This window comes from Chrysochloris asiatica, unplaced genomic scaffold (assembly GCF_000296735.1).
Source record: "Chrysochloris asiatica unplaced genomic scaffold, ChrAsi1.0 scaffold00246, whole genome shotgun sequence".
NCBI classification, from domain to species: Eukaryota; Metazoa; Chordata; class Mammalia; order Afrosoricida; family Chrysochloridae; genus Chrysochloris; species Chrysochloris asiatica.
This window is the reverse complement of record NW_006408764.1, coordinates 3,317,593-3,337,753: the sequence shown is the minus strand read 5'-3', so window position 1 is coordinate 3,337,753 and position 20,161 is coordinate 3,317,593. Positions and strand designations below refer to the sequence as shown.

General features: G+C 43.0%; 1 protein-coding gene across 1 annotated transcript in view; it reads left to right on the top strand.

Moving 5' to 3' along the window:
* The window catches only part of ARIH2 (ariadne RBR E3 ubiquitin protein ligase 2), a 69,586-nt gene extending 56,418 nt beyond the window's left edge, over window positions 1-13,168 (top strand). The window contains exons 9-16 of the mRNA XM_006873625.1: window positions 4,111-4,228; window positions 7,193-7,243; window positions 7,336-7,357; window positions 9,458-9,609; window positions 10,384-10,527; window positions 11,086-11,154; window positions 12,172-12,255; window positions 12,475-13,168. Coding sequence (XP_006873687.1) covers window positions 4,111-4,228; window positions 7,193-7,243; window positions 7,336-7,357; window positions 9,458-9,609; window positions 10,384-10,527; window positions 11,086-11,154; window positions 12,172-12,255; window positions 12,475-12,546 — 712 coding nt within the window. The 3' untranslated portion in view covers window positions 12,547-13,168. The remainder of the gene's footprint in view (window positions 1-4,110; window positions 4,229-7,192; window positions 7,244-7,335; window positions 7,358-9,457; window positions 9,610-10,383; window positions 10,528-11,085; window positions 11,155-12,171; window positions 12,256-12,474) is intronic.
* The last annotated feature ends 6,993 nt before the right edge of the window (window positions 13,169-20,161 follow it).

The window sequence follows — 20,161 nt, the reverse complement described above, 5'->3', positions numbered from 1 at the left end:
TGGAAAATTAGTGAAGAATGACAAAGTAGGAGAGTGGCCAACTAGCACTGGTTTTCTTGATTAGTATGCAGATTTACTACGTACTGTGAAGTAGCATTCAAATATGTGTAGGCTTTGTCTGTTTCAATATTTTCTGCGATATCAGGAAGGTAGAAACCACATAAACATGTAAGTTACCTTATCAATTATGTAAAATACCCTGTAGCCGTACGATTTTTTAAAAGGAAAGCTACATAGCTGCACACAAAAAAGTTTTCTTGTTGTTAGTTGCCATTCCCTTGTGAGTGCAGAGTAACACCTTTTAGAATCAGATCACCAGGTCTGTCTTCAAAGGTGCCGCTGGTGGATACAAACCCCACAATTTCTTAGCACTTAATTGTTTGCCCCACCTAGGGACTCCTCTCTTGGTATAAAAAATGCAAAATTGTGTACATTATGATTATTGTGTTAAGTAAACGGAAGGTCATTTTTCCAAACAAAAATGTGATGAAAAGCCAAGATGATATCATGTTAATGAGGCCTTGAATGCTTCATGTCTCTATATTCCTCTCAAATTCTGTTTGTAGGGGGCATGAACATTGTCGTCTTGTGACCTGAGCCTAAGTAGGCAGCCACAGGAGATTAGCGCTTCATGTTTGCTATCAGTTCTTTCAAGCTAGAGTAGAAAAATTTAAAAGCAGAGCTGTTTGCTGGTAGTGGCTTTAACTATTATGATGTCACTTTAAGAATGTTAGTGTTGTTTGGTATTTGGCATTTTCTTCAATAAGTTTCTCTTTTCATGAAAAAAGCATTGTTGCAGCACGTTTGGATTTGCTGTGGGGAATGATTGGTGTAGACTAGTAAATCACTCACCACCATAAGCAATAGGTTTCCTTTACACTCAGCAAATGGCATGTACCTTAGGCAAACAGTACGTAGACTTGCAAGCAAATAAACTGCAGAATGAGGTGGGAAGGGCCACAAGCAGAATGAAGACGAAGCAAGCATAGAGCAAGGAGTTAGCTGTCTGGTGGAAGGGTTGGGAAGGTAGTCGTTAAGAAGGACTTTTCTGAGGAGATGGAGGCCTAGATATTCACAGAGGAGAAGTTACTGAGCTCTGTGTGTGGAGGAGGGTGTATTGCGGGTGACTCCATACCAGGGATGTGAATATACTTTTTTTTTTTTTTTTTTTAATGCTTTTATTGTGTATTGAATGAGTGAAGGTTTACAGGGCAGATCACCAGTTTTACATTCAGCAAATAATTGTAATGGTTACAGTCTTCCTCCATGCTCACAACAGTATTTACTTTTATTACCCTTTTATTTTTGGATGTACACATACCACATTTTAAATATATATTCATTTAAATGGTCAAAGGGCACATTTTGCAAGCCAGCCTCCTGCACGCAGTCCATGGGTCTATAGTCCTCTTTTGCTATGTCTCTCTGTGCCATCACCTCTGCCACTATCTATACTGTCGTCGCATTTCTGGTTAAGATCCTGTGCCCCTGTCATGATCATCCCTCGTGATGGTCCTAGGGTTCCCTGTTCCTGATGTTGTTGTTGTTGTCAGGTGCCATCTAGTCGGAACCGACTCATAGCGACCCCATGCACAGCAGGACGAAACAATGTCCGATTCTGGGCCAACCTCACTACCGCTGCCACACTTGACGCCATCAATGATGCTACCTGGCTAATCCATCTCGTTGGGGGTCTTCCTCTTTTTCTCTGACCCTCCACCTCACCCAGCATGACATCCTTCTCCAGCGACTGTTCTCTCCGGACATTGTGTCCAAAGTATGAGAGATGAAGCCTAGCCATCTTGGCCTCCAATGAGCACTCTGGTTGCACTTCTTCCAAAACAGATCTGTTGGTTCCTTTGGCAGTCCATGGCACTTTCAGTATTCTCCTCCAACACCACAACTCAAAGGCATCAATTCTTCTACGATCTTCCTTATTCACTGTCCAGCTTTCATATCCATATGAGGTTATTGAAAATACCATGGCTTGGGTCAGGCACACCTTAGTCCTCAAGCTGACATCTCTACTCTTCAGTACTTTAAAAAGTTCCTGTGCAGCAGATTTGCCCAATGCAATACGTCGTCTGATCTCTTGACTGCTGCTTCCGCGAGTGTTGATAGTTGATCCAAGAAGAATGAAGTCCTTGACAACTTCAATCTCTTCTCCATTGTGCTGTTTATTGGTCCAGTGGTGAGGATTTTTGTTTTCTTTACATTGAGTTGTAATCCATATGTAAGGCTGTGCTCTTTGATCTTCATCAGTAAATATTCTAAGTCCTCTTCACTTCCAGCAAGCAAGGTTGTATCATCTGCATATCTCAGGTTGTTAATAAGTCTTCCTCCAATCCTGATAGGACAGATTAACTGCTCCTCCTTTTTAGTTGTACTTAGACATTTACACTTGTGACAATTGCCATTAGACCTGAAAACAGTTACTCACAATTGAATACAAAATCTTATCCCCCCTCATCACCAAACCCATCTGGACAGGAGGAAAACTATTCAGTAGGGTTTCTGTCTTACACCTCTCGTTCTGACACTAAGTACTCTCAGGAAAGCTTGCAAGTGTGTCACTTCGTACCTTTATAGCCCCCCAGTTTTGGTATCTGAAGTCTAAGTTGCCTGTTCCTCTCAACCCAGTGTACTGAAGAGACATGCTTGATCCCTGATTTGAAGAATCCTTCCCCTATTCAGTTCAAATTTTGGGCAGCAAGAGTCCAGTTGATCAGGTTTTAGCAATTTATGCTTGCTCCCTACATCATACTTCTTTATCTTCATCTGGTTAAATTCTGGTCGGCAAGCCATCTACGCAAGGTCAAATGGGTACTCTTTGTGGTCCGGGAGTTCTCGCTAGCCTCCCCCATCTTCACTTCAGCTGGCTACTTCAGGATGTGAATACTTTTTGTCATCATTGGTTTAATACATAGCTAGGAAGTGGGTAGCACTTGATATCTGCAGAGGATACTTTCGATTCTTGCAGTTCCCACCCATAGGTGTGTCTGAAGAGAGGCTGAGAGCTGGGCAAATGGCTACTGACTAAAATTAGATTTAATTTGCCTTTGTTCTTTCTGTTTTCTGTATTCAGGGTTTGGGATACTCTTTGTATCAAACGGGCAAGATGAATGGTTTATCTAACTCGAGGTTCACTCGTCTATTCAATAAATGTGATGAGAATAGTTAAAGTTTACTGAAGAAAAGCTAAAGTTACCAGATAACAAGCACTATCCTAATCACTTTACCTAAATTATCATAACTGTATGATTTGTACTGTTGTTACTCTCATTATATAGATGAGGAAGTCAAGGCACAAGAGTAACCCATCTAGAAATGACAGTCATAATTTAGGTCTAGGTCTGTTGCCTTAATCACAACTCCCTGGATGAATGATTCATGGTAAGACTTTAGAGAAACTACTTGGAAAATGTGTATATGTGCACATGTTCCTGCTTTTGGATAATGTTGAGGGAGTCTGTGGCCCACCAAAGATTAAGACCTACTACTTCTCCATCCTTTGTGTTCCACATTATAAACTTTTCTCTGGCTGAGGGCCCTTACTGTCCACTAAGTTGTGTTGACTTGGACATAAAGGAAATTTGAAAGCATGTGAGACTGACCCAGTGAACATCCGAATGTTTTTCTTTTCTGATTTTAACTTTCAAATGTCATCAGATGCCCCCAACAGTACACAGGTTCTGAATTTTGTGCATCTTTGTGTATACATGTGACTGGAAGGTGAGAAGTGGATCCCAGGTCTGATTTGGATTTGAGTTAAGGCGTCTTTCATACAGTATTCCACCATGCACTTTGAGAGGTTGAATTCTGTGTTTGACATCCTTTTAGGAAGACTTTTGACACCACACATTATTCAGAACAGAAACGTTTCACTTGGGATTATTGCAAGCATATTTTATGGGACTCAGATTGAAGAGTAACTCAAAACTATTTCAGTGTAATTCTAGGTAAGTAAAGGCCACACAGGCCTTTAGAGGTGACCCTGCCTGTTTGAAGAAAGCTTTAGTGTAGAATCATTTGGCCTGGGCAAAAGGAAAACTGAAGATACGAGATGCTGACCTCATAAGTATTTGAATGTTTTTCTTTTATTATTTTGAGTTTCAAGTGTCGTCAGATGTATCACGCCCCCACAGACTGCGCCACAATCCGGAAATGGCTCACGAAGTGTGCAGACGACTCTGAAACGGCCAACTACATTAGTGCTCACACTAAAGACGTAAGGATCATATCTTACCTGTCATGGATCTGCCCTCCTTAGTGCTGCCCAAGGTCTTACCCAGGAGATGCATGACCTGGGAGCAGAACCCTCAGGGCCCCAGGGCCCTTGCTGGAGGCTATAGGCCTTCCCCCACACTTGTTAGAATTTGCAGTTGTTTATGATAGGATCATTTGGGTGAATATGTTTTGGTAAGATGTTTAAGTTCCTGTAAAAGTTTGACCAGAAAGAGAATCAGAAGAAAAATTAGCCTTTGTTGAATACCTACCAGCTTTTAGCAGCCTTGGGAAGGAGATGGTTAAGAAACACAGCTGATAAATAGCAAAGCTGTAATGAAAGCCCAGGCCTACCCAGTTCTGTTGAGCTGTGGTCCCTTGAATCCTGAGTCACCTGGTACCCAAGACTTCGCCCTTATGGCAGTCACTTGCAGTGTCAGTGTACTCAGTAGCACAGCTGTGAGACTAGGTTCTGTAGAGGAGCAAAACCAGTGAAGCATGTATGAGATGGCTTCAAAGCATTTATGATAAATGAAATGAAAAGATAGACTTTTCCCAGAAACTTTTTGAAGTCCCTTAATAATATATTTTGTTGTTGTTAATAAGTGCTGTTGAGTCAGTTCCGACCCATGGCGAACCTGTATAGGATTTCCAAGGAGCCGTTGGTGAGCTTGAACTGCCGACCTTGTGGTTCAAACTGAATTTGCAGTCCAGTGGATGATCCCACACCGCCACACCAGGACTCCAGTACACGGAAATTTATTTCAAGTATAAGGAGCTCTGGTAAGGAGCTCTGGTAGCGTAGTGGTTACGAATCGGGCTGCGAACCTTAAGGTCAGCGGTTCGAAACTACCAGCCACTCCGCGGGAGAAAGATGAGGCTTTCTACTCCCGTAAGGATTTACACCCTCGGAAACCCTGTACAGGGTCGCTATGGGTCGGAACTGACTCGACGGCACTTAACAACAACAAAGGAGCTCTGGTAGCGTAGAGGTTACGAATCGGGCTGTGAACCACAAGGTCAGCAGTTCAAAACTGCCAGCTGTTCCACGGGAGAAAGATGAGGCGTTCTGCTCCCGTAAAGATTTACAGCCTCGGAAACCCTGTGCAGGGTTGTTATGATTCAGAACCGACTCCACGGCACTTAACAACAACAACAACAACAATATGACTCCTACAATTCTGGAGGCCAGCAAGCCCCAAAATATCTCTATGGGTCACGTGTCAAGCTGGTTGCAGAGCTGATGAACCCAAAATCAACAAGTTAGGCAGAAAGAAGGCTATTGGTTCATGGGGTAGCAGGAGCTGGTGAATCCCAAAATATATTGGTCAGCCAGCAGACTGGTGGCTCGGGGTCCCAAGAACCAGAGGTCAAAGAATAAAAAATTGGATGCAGGAAGAAAAGAGGGTGAATTTTGCCCAAACCTCTCTATATATTGGATGCAGGCCACATGTCCAAGGACACTCCCCTTTCTGTTCACATTAGATCACAAAATGGAGAGTGATTGCATTAATATCTGTCAATCCGCTGAGAATCGTGGTCTAGCCAAGTTGACACAACTTTGATCATCACAATCCACCCCATGTCAACTTGACTCCTTAAACCATATATGATCCCTTAAGTCATGCATAATCTCTACTAAAGATAAAGTCATACTTGGATCTTACATAATATAACTAATATGCATATTGTTTGGAACACAATAACCTGTTTACATCATACTCTTTAGAATAAGTATTGGAAAAGGGAAAGTGGGAAAAAAAATATAATACACATATACACACACAAAGCAAAACAAGAAAGAAATACTCAAAACTATTATAGTTCTCATTTCTGTAAGCACCTTAAACCACACATTGCATATTTCCTTTACTTTCAATAAGTTACCTGAGCTGGTTGTGGCACTTTGTTTGGTGGGGTGATCCAAATCTCAATTTCTCTTCTTTGCCTATTATCCAAGGGCATGAGGGAGCCTTAAGTGACCAGGTGGCATTTTTAACTTCCAATTCAGTGGGGTCTTTGTTGTCTCTTGGTAGGAACATTCCTCCCTTTGGAACTAAGATCTTTAGACCTACAGAGCAAAGTAGGAACAGAAAGCAAAAATTTTTCAAGTAGCTCACTAGGAATGATAGTAGTCTCACTTGAATTTCTACCTCTTGGTTCTGGGGCCATTGAATCCTGGCCATTGGAAAAACAGCACCATATATTGGACCCTAGTTTTGGGAATATGCAGCCATCTGGACAACATTGCCCTAACCCTATGAGATATTGTCACCTAGCTGGTACCATAATTGTGCCATTCCATCATTGTATTCCAACATTCTGTCAAGCCAACTCTTTCAGGATGATGAGAAACATGGTAAGATTAGTGAATTCCATGAGCGTGGGCCCATTGCTGTACTTCATTTATTGTGAACTTGCTTCTTTGATCTGAAGCAGTGCTGTGTGTGCTACCATGAAGGTGAATAGTCATTAAACTTAGTTGACTTCATGGCAGTGGGCGAACACAGCATCATACTGGTCTTTGCATCACTGCTAAAGGTTGCTGGTGGGAAAGAGTGGCTTTAGAGGTTATTTTCTTGCCTTCTTGTGGAAGCAGACCAGGCAAGCTGACCAAACCTTAGTCCAGTGTGGTAGCGCTTAGGCTTTCTTTAGCAGTCTTTCACACAGGCAGACTTTGTGCTAACTCAGGCTGTGCTTAATTTGAGTGGCTTCATGTCTGAGACAGATGGTAAAAGATTTAACATAGCGACTCAGTACGTGCTTGTAGTATTTCAAAGCCAAACATGCTGACTTTTTGAATTTGCTGTTCTAGCCTCAGTGACCTGCCACATTTAAGTGAGATGCTCTTCCCCTAGAAGTGCTCTCACGATGAGCTACTGGGCGCAGGTGCCAGAAGCTTTGTGTAATTTGTTTTAGAACCAGCCTGATCATGTGTGAGCCTAACAGCACCCTTCTGTCTCCTCAGTGTCCCAAGTGCAACATCTGCATTGAGAAGAATGGAGGCTGCAATCACATGGTGAGCACAGAAGCCTGTATGTTTTGCGTGTGTGAAATGAAGCCTTTGGTCAGCTGGCCCTTAACATGTTCTCTTCTGTTTCCCTCTGACAGCAATGCTCCAAGTGTAAACATGGTGAGTCCCAGGCTTGGTGCTCAAGGCCCGGTGGCGCGGTCTGTGTTTCTTGTGCTTGGGTCTCCATTGCTTGTTTAGTGAGTACTTCTGTAGTGAAATAACAAAACCCAGGGAAGGCCCAGTTGCCTATAGTCATAATAACTGTCAAAAAGCAACTCTTATTTTTTATTTACTCATTCATTCGTTCGTAGTTCTAATCTCACTGCTAACTTGCTGACACCTGTAGTCAGAAGTCAAATTTGGGATTATTTTAGACCGTCAATGATTCTTCAGTCATCAAGAAGATTTTAATGTATTCTTTGTATTATTTTTGTGAAGGCAGGTAAGTAGCATGGATTTATCATGCTACCTTACAGGTACTTTAGAGTAGGTTGTACGTGGTTTTTGCCAGAGGTAGTAAAATAGTAGTTTTCCTTTGAGAGTTTGAAAAATTTCGAGTTTCAGTTTGTGCTTTCAGGCCTCTGTCAGGAACAAGTTTTATAGGTAGAATCTGTTGATTTTGCCAGACCAAATGAAGAAACAAATTTCTTCCAAGTAAAAGATATGTCAAGTAGGTTTACACAGTTGCTCAGCTGTGACCAAGAGACCTTGAGAATTTCTCCTTGTACGGGCCTAGTGCTGTTCTTTTTTCTCCTTGTTGTTGTTGTTATGTGTCATGGAGTCGGTTCCGACTCATAGTGACCCTGTACAGGGTTTCCAAAAAAGGCTGTAAATCTTTATGGGAGTAGAAAGCCTCATCTTTCTACCGTGGAACAGCGGGTAGTTTCAAACAGCCGACCTTGAGGTTAGCAGCCCGATTCGTAACCGCTATACTACCAGAGCTCCTTAAAGCCCTATAAAATCAGGGTAGATGGCAAGGTTTTAAACAGGAATATTGACTATGAAGTATAGAATGAAGCCAGGCCCAGGATACAGTTGTGTATTTCCTTGATATGGGGCTCTATCTGTGTGTATGTGTACTTGTTGTTTGTTAAGTGCCATTGAGTTGGTTCTGACTCATAGCAACCCTGTGCAGGGTTCCCAGGTTGCAGCTGGTGGGTTTGAACTGCTGACCTTGTGGTTTGCAGTCCAATGCTGATCCTACAGTGCCACACCAGGAGTCCAGTTTATACTTAGAACTGTGAATAAGGCACATGTCCTGTTTTAAAGAGGAATGACAAAGTGAACACCCTTGCTCCTTAATAGGAGCAGCTTATCATTTCTCTGAAAGAGTAGCTAGTACAGTGTAACTGATTAGAGAACAGTATTTCTACTTCACATGAAGGCTTTCAGGAAAAAAGAAATTGAACAGCCTTTTTAGTCTCTTGGCCTGGCTTTAGCTTTCTTAAAACTTTCCAAGAGCCCTTTTTGGGAAGTCAGTGAGCTAAGATATGAGAGTGAATCCTGGGAAATAGGAATTACCACATTTGGGGTCTCTGGCAGAGACAGAATGTAGACCAGGTACTTGACATCCATTCAAACTGTTTGGCCCTTCTCCATTAAATGCATTTTTGTAAGATATTTAGCATCTAAAAGGGGATCTTTTTTATCCATTTGTTTTCTCAATGTGGAAGCATAATCATAATTTCAAGTACGACCCTTTGGGCACCTATAAATTTTATAGAAATTTACTTCACATACAAAACATTTTCCTTGGACAGGTGGTATGAGGGTGAGAGGTGGTTAGGACTGTAGTTTATAGATGATGTGTGCTCTCGATGGCCAGGTAGGCCTCAGTTGGACATGTTTCTGTTCCATACAGTAGCAGTGACATAGACCAGAATTTGCCTATGTTGGATCAAAAAGGCACAGAGCACACATGCTCCCAAAATTAAGACCATCCATAGACTGTTCATATTAACAGGGACAGGGATGAGATGTATGTTCCCTCTGGAAAAAAACACCCTTGGGAAGTTCTATTAGATGATCCCCCATCCCCACCCCCAGACAGAATTTCTGTATGTGTGTTTGAAGGAAAGCATCTTATAGTTGTTGTTAAGTCAATTCCAACTCATAGCAGGGTTTCTCTGGGCTGCCTGTGCTACAGCTTTGCCTATGCCTCTAGCATAATGGAGGGTTGTCTTAATGGGTGTAAATGTCTTATTTCTCTGTTCTGTGCAGACTTCTGCTGGATGTGTCTAGGAGATTGGAAGACTCATGGCAGTGAGTACTATGAGTGCAGTCGGTACAAGGAGAATCCCGACATTGTCAACCAGAGCCAACAGGCCCAGGCCAGGGAAGCTCTCAAGAAGTATTTGTTCTACTTTGAGAGGGTAGGTGTCTTCTCCTGTACTACCCCTCAAGGGTAGGCTACTCCAGCTGGGTGATCTGTTGGGTAGAATCCCCAGTGACTGATAAGCCAGTGTGAGCCTGTACATACAGAAGTCGATGGATGGAGCTTTTGTGGTGACTGTGGGTGCTGACTCCATAAATGTGGCTTTTATGTCCTCTACAGGACAGCCAAAGCCCACTGGGGAAGGATGTGGTGCTGACCTTGGTTGGAAGGACAAGGAACTACCAGCTAGTCTTTTCCATCTAATAAGGGAGTTGTATGGTGCTGTAGGATAAGTGCAGGACCACAAGATTGATTTTAACCATAGGGTCGACGGTTCAAACTCACTAGCTGCTCCTTGGAGACCCTATACTGGGTCTTTGAGTTGGAAATGACTCAATGGCACTTAACAACAGCAACTATCATAGTGGATTTAGAGGACAGTTCCTTTTAGGGAACCCCTTAAGTCTACAGAGTATATCACAAGTGCAGTAAAATGGTGGGGGCCTAACTTTGCTTAGTTCTTAGGACCAGAGCCCTATTGTCTTAGAGGAGCAGTGAACTGGTACGCAGGCAAGCAGCTATTTTAAATAGGGTTAGAATATGTACTGAAGAAGTCTCGCTCCTGCTTCATAACACACAGTCACATACATAATTTAGAAGAGAATGTGACCATTCCTTGCCACCAGCTTAGGTATTTACTGAATTCCAGTGTGGACCTCCACATCTTCCCAGGACTTCTGCAGCTTTCTCTCATTCCTTCTGTACACTGCAGTGGGAAAACCACAACAAAAGCTTGCAGCTGGAAGCACAGACATATCAACGGATTCATGAGAAGATTCAGGAGAGAGTCATGAACAACCTGGGGACGTGGATTGACTGGCAGTACCTACAGAATGCTGCCAAGCTGTTGGCCAAGGTACGTGCTGTTATACTTATCTGATGTCTGCTGAATGCTTGGTCCTGCCGGCCCAGGCATTTATGGATGGGAGACCCTCCATGGATAGAGTGCTTAGCACACTCTGCAGTTCTGTGTGTTCCGGCTTAGGAGTCCACAATTACCTAGGCCAGACTCACTGAGGACCCAGGCCTCAGTTGGCTGTCTGGGGAATTTCTAAGAAGAGTGCTTTATTGCCTCTTCATTGAGGCAAGGAGTTAGAGGGGCAACCTAGAGCTTTTCTCTTCTGCTTTTGTACATACCCATGCATTACTCAAAAGAAAACCGGAGATTGTCTTTAGATAGTTATTGAGCTAGGTGGGTGGACTCTGGTTCCAATTCGAGAGAAGAGCCATTGAGGCAACTGCGGATAGTAAATCACAGTTTGAAGAAGGAACCAGGGGTGTTCTATGACCCTTTTCTTTCAGTTCATCCTCACTGGCTTGGCCAGATTTGTATAGTGGGATAAGAATCAAAAATACCATGTGAGATGTGGGTAGGTTTTAATCATATCATCTTCACTTTTCTCTCTTATTTCAGTGTCGATACACCTTGCAATACACGTATCCGTATGCGTACTACATGGAGTCTGGACCCAGGAAGAAACTGGTAAGGCAAAGCAACCCTCCATTCTGCCATCTTGGGTACCCTTTTTCTTGACACTTTGCAGGAAAACAAGAAGTAGATACTTATCATTGAGAGGACAAAATGAGACTTAACTTACCATTTCTACTTTGGGCATCTCCAGAATAGATCTCAAGTACTGACATTTTGCGTCCATAGCCTCTCAATGACCATATTTAAAGAGTGACTGACTGAGAGTGGAGTCAGTTCTGTGGCCTGAAAGTATTTCTGGTCCCTTGGGAGCCAGGTGCCCGTGCTTTGGGAGGACTTTGGACACATATGTTCCTAAGTAATAGTTGAAGTTGTTTTTGTTCAGTTCCTGCATTTTATACATGAGTTTTTCCCTGATTACAAAATATATTATATGTATTGTTTAAATGCTGGAAAACACAGAAAAGTATTTGCCTCATCTATAATCCCACCACAAATGACCAGTTAGCATTTTCTAGCCTTTTAAAATTACTACAGTTTATATCATTGAGGTTATGCTATACATAACATTTTATATCCAGCTGTCATCATTCACTAGAATGGTAGAATGTCGTATGCGATTTATGCAAATGTTTCATTATATAGTTGTTATCATTTGGAGCATTTATTGTTTCCTATTTTACATAATTGCCAATAAGATGTTAAGAAAAATCTTTATATATAAAACTTTATTCTGAGGTGAGATTCTTAGATGTCAAATGGTTTGAATATTTTTAACGCTTCAATTTGCAGAAGGGCTGAGCACATGAAAAATATTAAGTGAAAATCGTGTCTGCAAATGTCCATTTTGAGTTGTTTTTGCAACATCTATGTCCCTGTATGTTGGAACCATTCCCTTCAGTGTCTTAAATTCTTCCCTCTTAGGCCATATTCCTTGGGTAGTCTTTGGTGTGGATTCTAGCTCTGGACACAGGGAATGGCACTGTCCTCTACATCTGAGAACAGTATTAGTTTTCTGAAACTGCTTACAGTCCTTTCGCCTTTGACTTCATTTCTGCCCTGCCCATACAGTTTGAATACCAGCAGGCTCAGCTGGAAGCTGAGATAGAAAACCTATCATGGAAAGTGGAGCGTGCAGACAGCTATGACAGAGGGGTGAGTGCCGGCTGTTGCCTTAGACCTGGGATTGTAAGTGAGGGAAGACTGCTGTGGTAGCAGGTGACAGGTGGGGTGGGGGTGGGGGGGGTGGACTAGAAGCTGCTGCTGAGCAGGTGTGAGGACAGTGCTTTGAACTCTTCTAGAGGCCTTGATGTGGTGAGCACAACTTTAGCTGCTTCTTGCCATACAGACATCTGTCTTCCTTCCCTGGTGCAGGATTTGGAGAACCAGATGCATATAGCAGAGCAGCGGCGGAGAACCCTGCTGAAGGATTTCCATGACACCTAGGTCAAGACATGGATGTGCTGGGGTGAGGAAGATGCGGCTGAGAGATCTCCCGGCTGCCACACTGCATGCTGCAGGCTCTACCTTTACAACCCCAGGCGACAGCCAGGGCCCCACTCCTGAGAGACACTGGCAGTACACCTCTTAGTCAGTTTCTGTTTTCTTCTCATCTTTTTTGCTTTTTGTTTCTACCAGGGTAGAAGCCATGTTGAACTGGCTTCTTTTCAGGATTCTCATTCCCCCTGGATGGTTGTTGGGAGGGAAGGGAAGTTTTTTTTTCTGAATGGCTATTAATAGTATTAGATCATTACAACTTAATGTAATTTTCAAAGGTTGTACAATTATACAAAAAAAAAGTGGGGGGAAAGGCAAACCGTAGAATAACGAGAACCCTTTTCAAAAATAAATTGGCATTGGAGTGTTTCACCCTCTAGCTATTTTACTTAGAACATACGCTGCCCACCCACCCTGCCTCTGAATGTCTGTACTATAGGAGGGCCTTAGGTGGTCTCTGCTCTGCAGTTCATGTGTTTGGCCACACCTGGAGTCCCAAGGGGAGAGATGGCGGGAGTTGATTTGGTTCATGTAATAATGGGTGTGGAGGGCAGAGTCGCATCATGTGTCCAGCCTGGTCCTTGTAGACCCTTCTGTGATGAGGTACACTTACCTCACCTTGGAAGTGAGGAAACTGTACAAGACAGGGTTTTCTTGCCACTGGTGTCCTCTTGTAGCACTACATGTCCATGGGCTCATCTTTACTTAAAGTGAGACTTACTGGGACCTGTCTACTGAGGCCAGAAGATATTTATGCTTGTGGCCCTCCAGACTAGGTGACAAGGGTTCAACAACAGTGTTTCCATTTTGTCTCTTAAAGGTAGAGATCCATTTACAAAAGGATTTGTGCCCCAAAGTAAATGTGTTTTATCTTGGTACCTTCTTTTGTGCCAGTGTTCTAGTGGGGGTAACTCTGACCAGAGTCATGTACCTGGCACCGTCCTCCTGTCAGAGTTCAGCATGATCCTTCTAGAGCAATGGCCTCCGGGCTCAGGGACCAGATTTCCTATTACTGGGAGTACATCTCAGAGCCCTGGTGGCACTACGGGATGAGCATTGGGTTACTAACTGCAAGACTGATGGTTGAAATTCACCAGCTGCTCTGTGGGAGAAAGATGAGGTTTTCTGCTCCCATAAAGATTTACAGTCTCAAAAACCCCATACAGGGTCAGTATGAGTCAGAATTGATTAAGTGGCAGTGGGTTTGTTAGGTTGGAATATAACTGGCAGTTGCGCTGGGTGTGCTCCCCTCACCTGGTTCCACCTAGCAGAAGATACCACCTTGAAGACCTGGGTCTTTGAGACCAGGAGGCTCCTTGGTTGGTAGTCTCAGCTCTTGTACTACGAGGGCCTGGCAAGTGAGAGGGCCAGATTTGGGGGCAGTCTAGCTAAAAGGAGCCAGTGGTTCATTTGGTATTCTGCTTGTCCCAACCTTTGAAAAATTAGGTATGTTATCTCTGTTTGATGCCTCCACTCTGAGAGTGGAAGAGCTCTTTGTGCTCAAAACAGGGTCTCCTTAACCTCCTGGGAGAGCTGGTTAGGGAGTTTATCTGTGAATATTATTGAAAATTCTTTACTACTCACACATTTTCACTTCCAGTCAGCAATTTCCCAGGTACCATGTAAGCTGTGAAACTGAGTCACTCTTGAAGACAGAGGACAGCTGTGACTCTTGGGATACTGGGGTACAAGGCTGGCTGCAGAGTCCATTTTTCCCTTCTCAGGTTTTGTCTTCCTATCATCCTTAGCCAGCAAGGAGGGGCTTTGGGGTAGGGTGGGAGAGTCAGAAAGAAGTGTGGCACATAAACCCAGAGTAGGTGTCAGTAAGGAGCTTGTTGTAAACAAGGTGAGCACCTGCTAATGGGGAGTGATGGGTGAGATGTGAATGCTGTGTTCGCACATGGAGGATCCTCGTGTCCTTTCTGAAGCACTGCCATAGTCCAAGGAACTGGATTGCAGCTCTGCCCAGAATCCCATCCTGGGCATCATTGGGTGTTTTCTGAACCGCACAGCTGCCACATTTTGCACTTACATCTAGCTGTGGCCCTGACCACAGGAGCTGCAGGAGTTTCTCTATCCAGACCTGTAGCTTATAGCCATTGACTGTTGGAGAGCTTCCTTTTGTGCCTCCAGTGGCTGTCCTTCACTAATGTCAGGAAAATGGGTAAGGCCAGGCAGATTTTTTCTGCCTTTTAAAGAATGAAAAAGAAAGGAAGACAGTGTTTTCATGAATTTACCATATCTCTATGCTTTTCTTCAAAGAAACAGTTAATTGAGGCGATGTCATCTGCTCAAAGTTGAGTGGTTTATTCAAAATAAAATGTAAGTTTCTGATTATAAAAGTGTATGGAGTGTCTTTCTTCAGAAAGTCCAAGAAGCCGTCTAAGTAAGTTCCTCAGGGGGGATCTGGTCAGTGAGCTCTAGGCAAAGACGTTCCTGTTAGTCATCCCCTCCAGAGGGCTGTGGAGGAGCCAGCCCTTCCTTTCTTCCCTTTCTGGCTCCCTGTAGATAGAGGCCAAACCATTCCCTACAAGAAAATTCCTGGATTGTGGTAGGGCACTGATTCTGATGCCCCACAGCACTTGCTGAAGCCCTAAGTCCCTCATTGTCAATGACTCCTGGGTTCCTCCAGAGCAGACAGGCACATAAGGCCTTGGAGTATGATGAGGAGTTAGGACCTTACAGAGCCCCTGAAGAGTATGAAGAAAGGACTCAGGACGGAAACTGGAGGTGTTTGGTGTCCAGTCCCTAAGAGTTGAGGACAGGAAATGATATTTGAGTATGATTTGAGGGTTCCACATTTGAGGTATTTGAAGTAGTGACAATTGTAAGTGGTAGAGGTGAAGACTCCAGAACAGTGGACAGCATTTATGGAACAGTTGAGGTCAGAAGAGGTCTGAGACACTACCAGTCTAAATTCATGGCTGCTCCTCTTTTAGGTGGGTGTGCTAGACCCATGCTTGGTGCCTGGATGTACAATGGTGTTCAGAAGATAGATAAGCCTCACCCTCCAGGAGCCTCCAGTCTTGCTGATGGGATTGGTTACTAGTGAGTGTTTTCAGTGGGGCAGCAGGGTCAGGGTTAAAGGGCCACTGAACTGGCCTATCTATGTACAGGGCTCACCTGCAAATCAAAATACTATGGTTTTAGCACTACACTCTTGGTGATCTTAAAAAGGAACAAAGGGACGAGCACATTATAGCAACCAGGAAGGATTTCTCACATATCCCCCAGGGCTTCATTCAAGAAGTATTTGAGCACTGCCCATGTGCTGAACTCTATTCTGGGCACAGAAGATACAGCCATTGACAAGCCATACCTATTCTTGTCCCTTTAAAACAATTACACTAATGATGACAGCATCTACCCACTGCATCCTCATAACAGCTGTGAGGTGGTTATTGTCACTGTCTACATATGTTGTTAAGTGTTGTATAGGGTTTCTGAGGAACAACTGCCAAACATGCAGTTCAATCAAAAGTCCAGTGCTTTATCCTACAGCGCCACATGAGAACTCCATCCATATTATATAGCTGTTCTACATGAGATGAAGTTTTTTGTCCAAGTTCACTACTGCTAGAAAATGGCAGAACAAGAAAACACCACATTCACTGTTAAGAACTGGAAAGAAATTTCAGTTTGTGCGATAATACATTAAAACAGCCCAAGTCAAGGCCAGATTTGACAATGTGTACCTCAGTGATTGAGGTGGGGTGCCATGAGGTCAGCCTGAGGTTTACAGATCAAAAGGGCCATAGGTTTTTGTTTTTTTAAATGTTTTATTATGAAATATGTGATAGTGTTTACATGAGAGAACATTAGTTTTACATTCATCCTCGTATATCATTTCATTGCCATGGTTACAATCACCCCCATGCATCAAAAACCAACCAAAGGGTATATCCTACAAGCCTGCTTCCACACCCCCCACACCCCCACACCCCGGTCTAAAGTCCCCAGCTGTTCCATCTCTCCTAGTCATCTTCTCTGCCTCCATCTCAGGCATCAATCACTGCTTCTGTGGGTATGGTTTTGCTCTCTGCTCTTCTCCCATCATGGTCCCAGAGACCTCTGCACCTAGGCTGCAAAGTTAATCACTCCCCTCCTTGCTACAAAACGTCTACCTTTACATATACAACCCTCACAATCAGTCCTGATACCAATTATTCACTATTGTATCACAAGAGAACTATCAGCATTTCCTTTCATCAGTCCTGCCTAGACAGATGAGATACTACTCAGTGGAGATTCTACCTAAGGCCATAGGTTTTTGTTTTTCAACTTTTTATTGTGAATTGAGTGAAGGTTTAGAGAGCAGATTATCAGTTTTACATTCAACAAATCATATACTTTGTTTCATTACATGGTTGCAATCCCTTCAAGGTGTCAACAGTTAACAGCATTTACCTGTATTCACTTTTATCTATTACATTCTTCCTTGTGTCTTCCACTACCTTCATCTTTTCTCTGCTAACCTCTCTCTTGTATATACCTTGTCCTGTCACCCATGTTAAAATGTAGCTGTGCTCTAGCCCATGAATAATTTTTCTCCTCTGCTCAATAACCATCATAGATTGTTTCTTTTATCAATAAAATGTAACTTTTTATAGCATTGGTCTCTGATAATATTTGTCCTTTTGTGAGTGACAGATTTCACTCAGCATAATGCCCTCCAGGTTCAACCATGTTGTGAGATGTTTCACAGATTTCTTCCTCATTCTTCAACCTTTTGTAGTATTTCATTGTATGTACCAAAGTTTGCTCAGCCATTCTTCTGTTGATGGATATTTAGACTGTCCATTTTTCTTTTATGTCTTTTGTAGACAGCATATTGAAGGATCTTGTTTTCTTTTACCTTCTGCCATCTCGCTTTTTTTCCTCCTTATTCTGCAACTAAGTACACCCATGAAAGCTTATAAACCAGCCACTTCATGCCTTTGTAGCCACCACCCTACCCTCCATTTTTGATAGCCAGTGTCTAAATTTCTTGTCCCTATCAACCCAGTATGCTAAGGAAATACAGTTCCTTGATATGGAGAATCCTATTCCAGTTGTAATTTTGAGTCACAGCATTTATAGGCAAAAGTCTAGTTCTTCAAATTGTAGTATTTTGCATTTGTACTCAGTATCAAGCATCTTCTTTCGTTCAAGTTCTGGTCAACTAACCATCCATGCTAGGTCACATGGATACTAGTTGCAAGTTTGGGAGTTCATACATACTTCTCTGCACTTCAGAACAGCCAACCCTTCCATTTCGTTCTCATTTCAAGGTCAACCGGTGCCAATGGAACATGGCTAAACAGCCCCGTCTTTATTGCTGCACTTCCACTTACAGGTACTCCCAGCAAGCATTTTATACTTCTTAGGAGTTCCCTTTGAGTTTCAGTCCTAGAAGGGGGTTTTCCCTGATGGGCTGTCTTTTCTTTCCTTGTTGCTTCCAAAGCAAAGAGCTTGCTTGATAAGGTCAAAGGTTCTTAAATGCCTGTTGTTAGATGTCATCGAGTCGGCACCAACTCATAGCAACCCTATGCACAGCAGACCGCAACACTGCCTGATCCTGGGGCAATGGCACTACTGTTGCCACGCTTGAGTCCATTGATGCCGCCACCTGGCCAGTCCATCTCGTTAGGGGTCTTTCTCTTTTTCTCTGACTCTCCACCTTACCAAACATGATATCCTTCTCCAGTGACTGGTCCCTCCCAACAATATGTCGGAAGTATCAGAGATGAAGTTTGGCCATCCTGGCCTCCAAGGAGTACTCTGGCAGCACTTCCAAAACGGATCTACTGGTTCTTTTGGCAGCCCATGGCACTTTCAATATTCTCCAACACCATAACTCAAAAGCATCATTTCTTCTACAGACTTCCTTATTCACTGTCCAGCTTTTGCATGCATATGAGATTATTGAAAATACTATGGCTTGGGTCAGGCACACCTTAGTCCTCAAGCTGACATCTTTGCTCTTCAACACTTTCAAAAGGTCTTGTGCAGCAGATTTGCTTAATGCAATACATCATTTGATTTCTTGACTGCTGCTTCCATGAGTGTTGATAGTTGATCCAAGAAGGATGATGTCCTTGACAACTTTAATCTTTTCTTTGTTAATAAGAATGTTGTTTATTGGTCCAGTGGTGAGGGTTTTTTAATCCATACCAAAGGCTGTGCTCTTTGATCTCCATCAGTAAATGTTTTAGGTCCTCTCTACTTTCAGCAAGCAAAGTTGCATCATTTGCATATTGCAGGTTGTTAATGAGTCTTCCTACAATTCTGATGCCATGTTTTTCTTCATATAACCCACATTTTTCTTGGATTATTTGCTCAGCATACAGGTTAAATAAATATGGTGAAAGAGTACAACCTTGTCGTACACCTTTCTTAATTTTAAACCATTCAATGTTCCCATGTTCTGTTTGAACAACTCCCTCTTGGTCCAGGTACAGATTCCTCATGAGCATAATTAAGTGTTCAGGAATACTCATACTTTGCAATGCTGTCCATAGCTTGTCATGATCCACACAATTGAAAGCCTTTGTGTAGTCAACAAAGCACAGGTAAACATCCTTCTGATATTCTCTGCTTTCAGCCAAGATCCATTGGACATCAGCAGTGATATCCCTCGTTGCACGGCCTCTTCTGAATCCAGCTTGAATCTCTGGAAGTTCTCTGTCAATATATGCTTGCAGCCGTTTCTGTATTACCTTTAAAGTCATAGACATTTTAAAATTTATGATGTGGTTGTGAGATTCCCACAGCCAACAGCAGGTGGAGCAGAAATGAGTGAGGCAGGCCCAGCAGTAGTCTGCTTGCCTTCTGTTGCCTGATGATGAGCTGCTGGAGAAGGTGCTGCCATTAGCAGTAGGAATACTTCAACTCGATACAGGTAACAGAAATGTAGTAGGATGTTCAGAAAATAGGGGAAAGTTTTTGAATAGTTTTTAAAAGTCTAAGGGAAATGGTTTAAACATTATTCATGGGTACCAAAAAATGATATTGGTAAAATTGTATGACTATTGTCATGTATCATATTTGAGGATTTAAGAGTCATCATTTTTTAAAAAGGGATGTGTCTGTTGTACTATGTTTTGTACTTGGAGAGACTTCTGATCTAAGTGTGGTGGGTTAATGACAAGATGCAGGAAATTTGAAAGTCCTTAATTGGTAGAATTTCCATCTATTTGAATCAGAAACATGTATTTCACAACAGCTGCATGTTTTTTGGAATTCAGTTTAGGGAAAAGGGTTGCTGCTGTCTTCACCTCCATGTAGGGAGCCTAGGCCTGACTGGTTGTTTCCAAAGTTGTTTGTTCTCAACCCATCTAGACCACTGGTGGTGTTTGGTCAGCACCCACCTTTGGTTGAGCCACACAGCTCCCACTGCTACCTGCTCCCTCTTTCCCCAAATGTTCCAAACATTCTTGAGTCAGTGTTTCCTTGCAGTACCCTAAGAAAACTGACAGGGGGGTTCAAGGGTGAGTGGATTTGTGGATGCACACTCATGTGCTTGGGGCCCTGGCATTATGTGTAGAATCTCAGAAAGTGGGAGGTGAGCCTGCCCTTTGGAGCC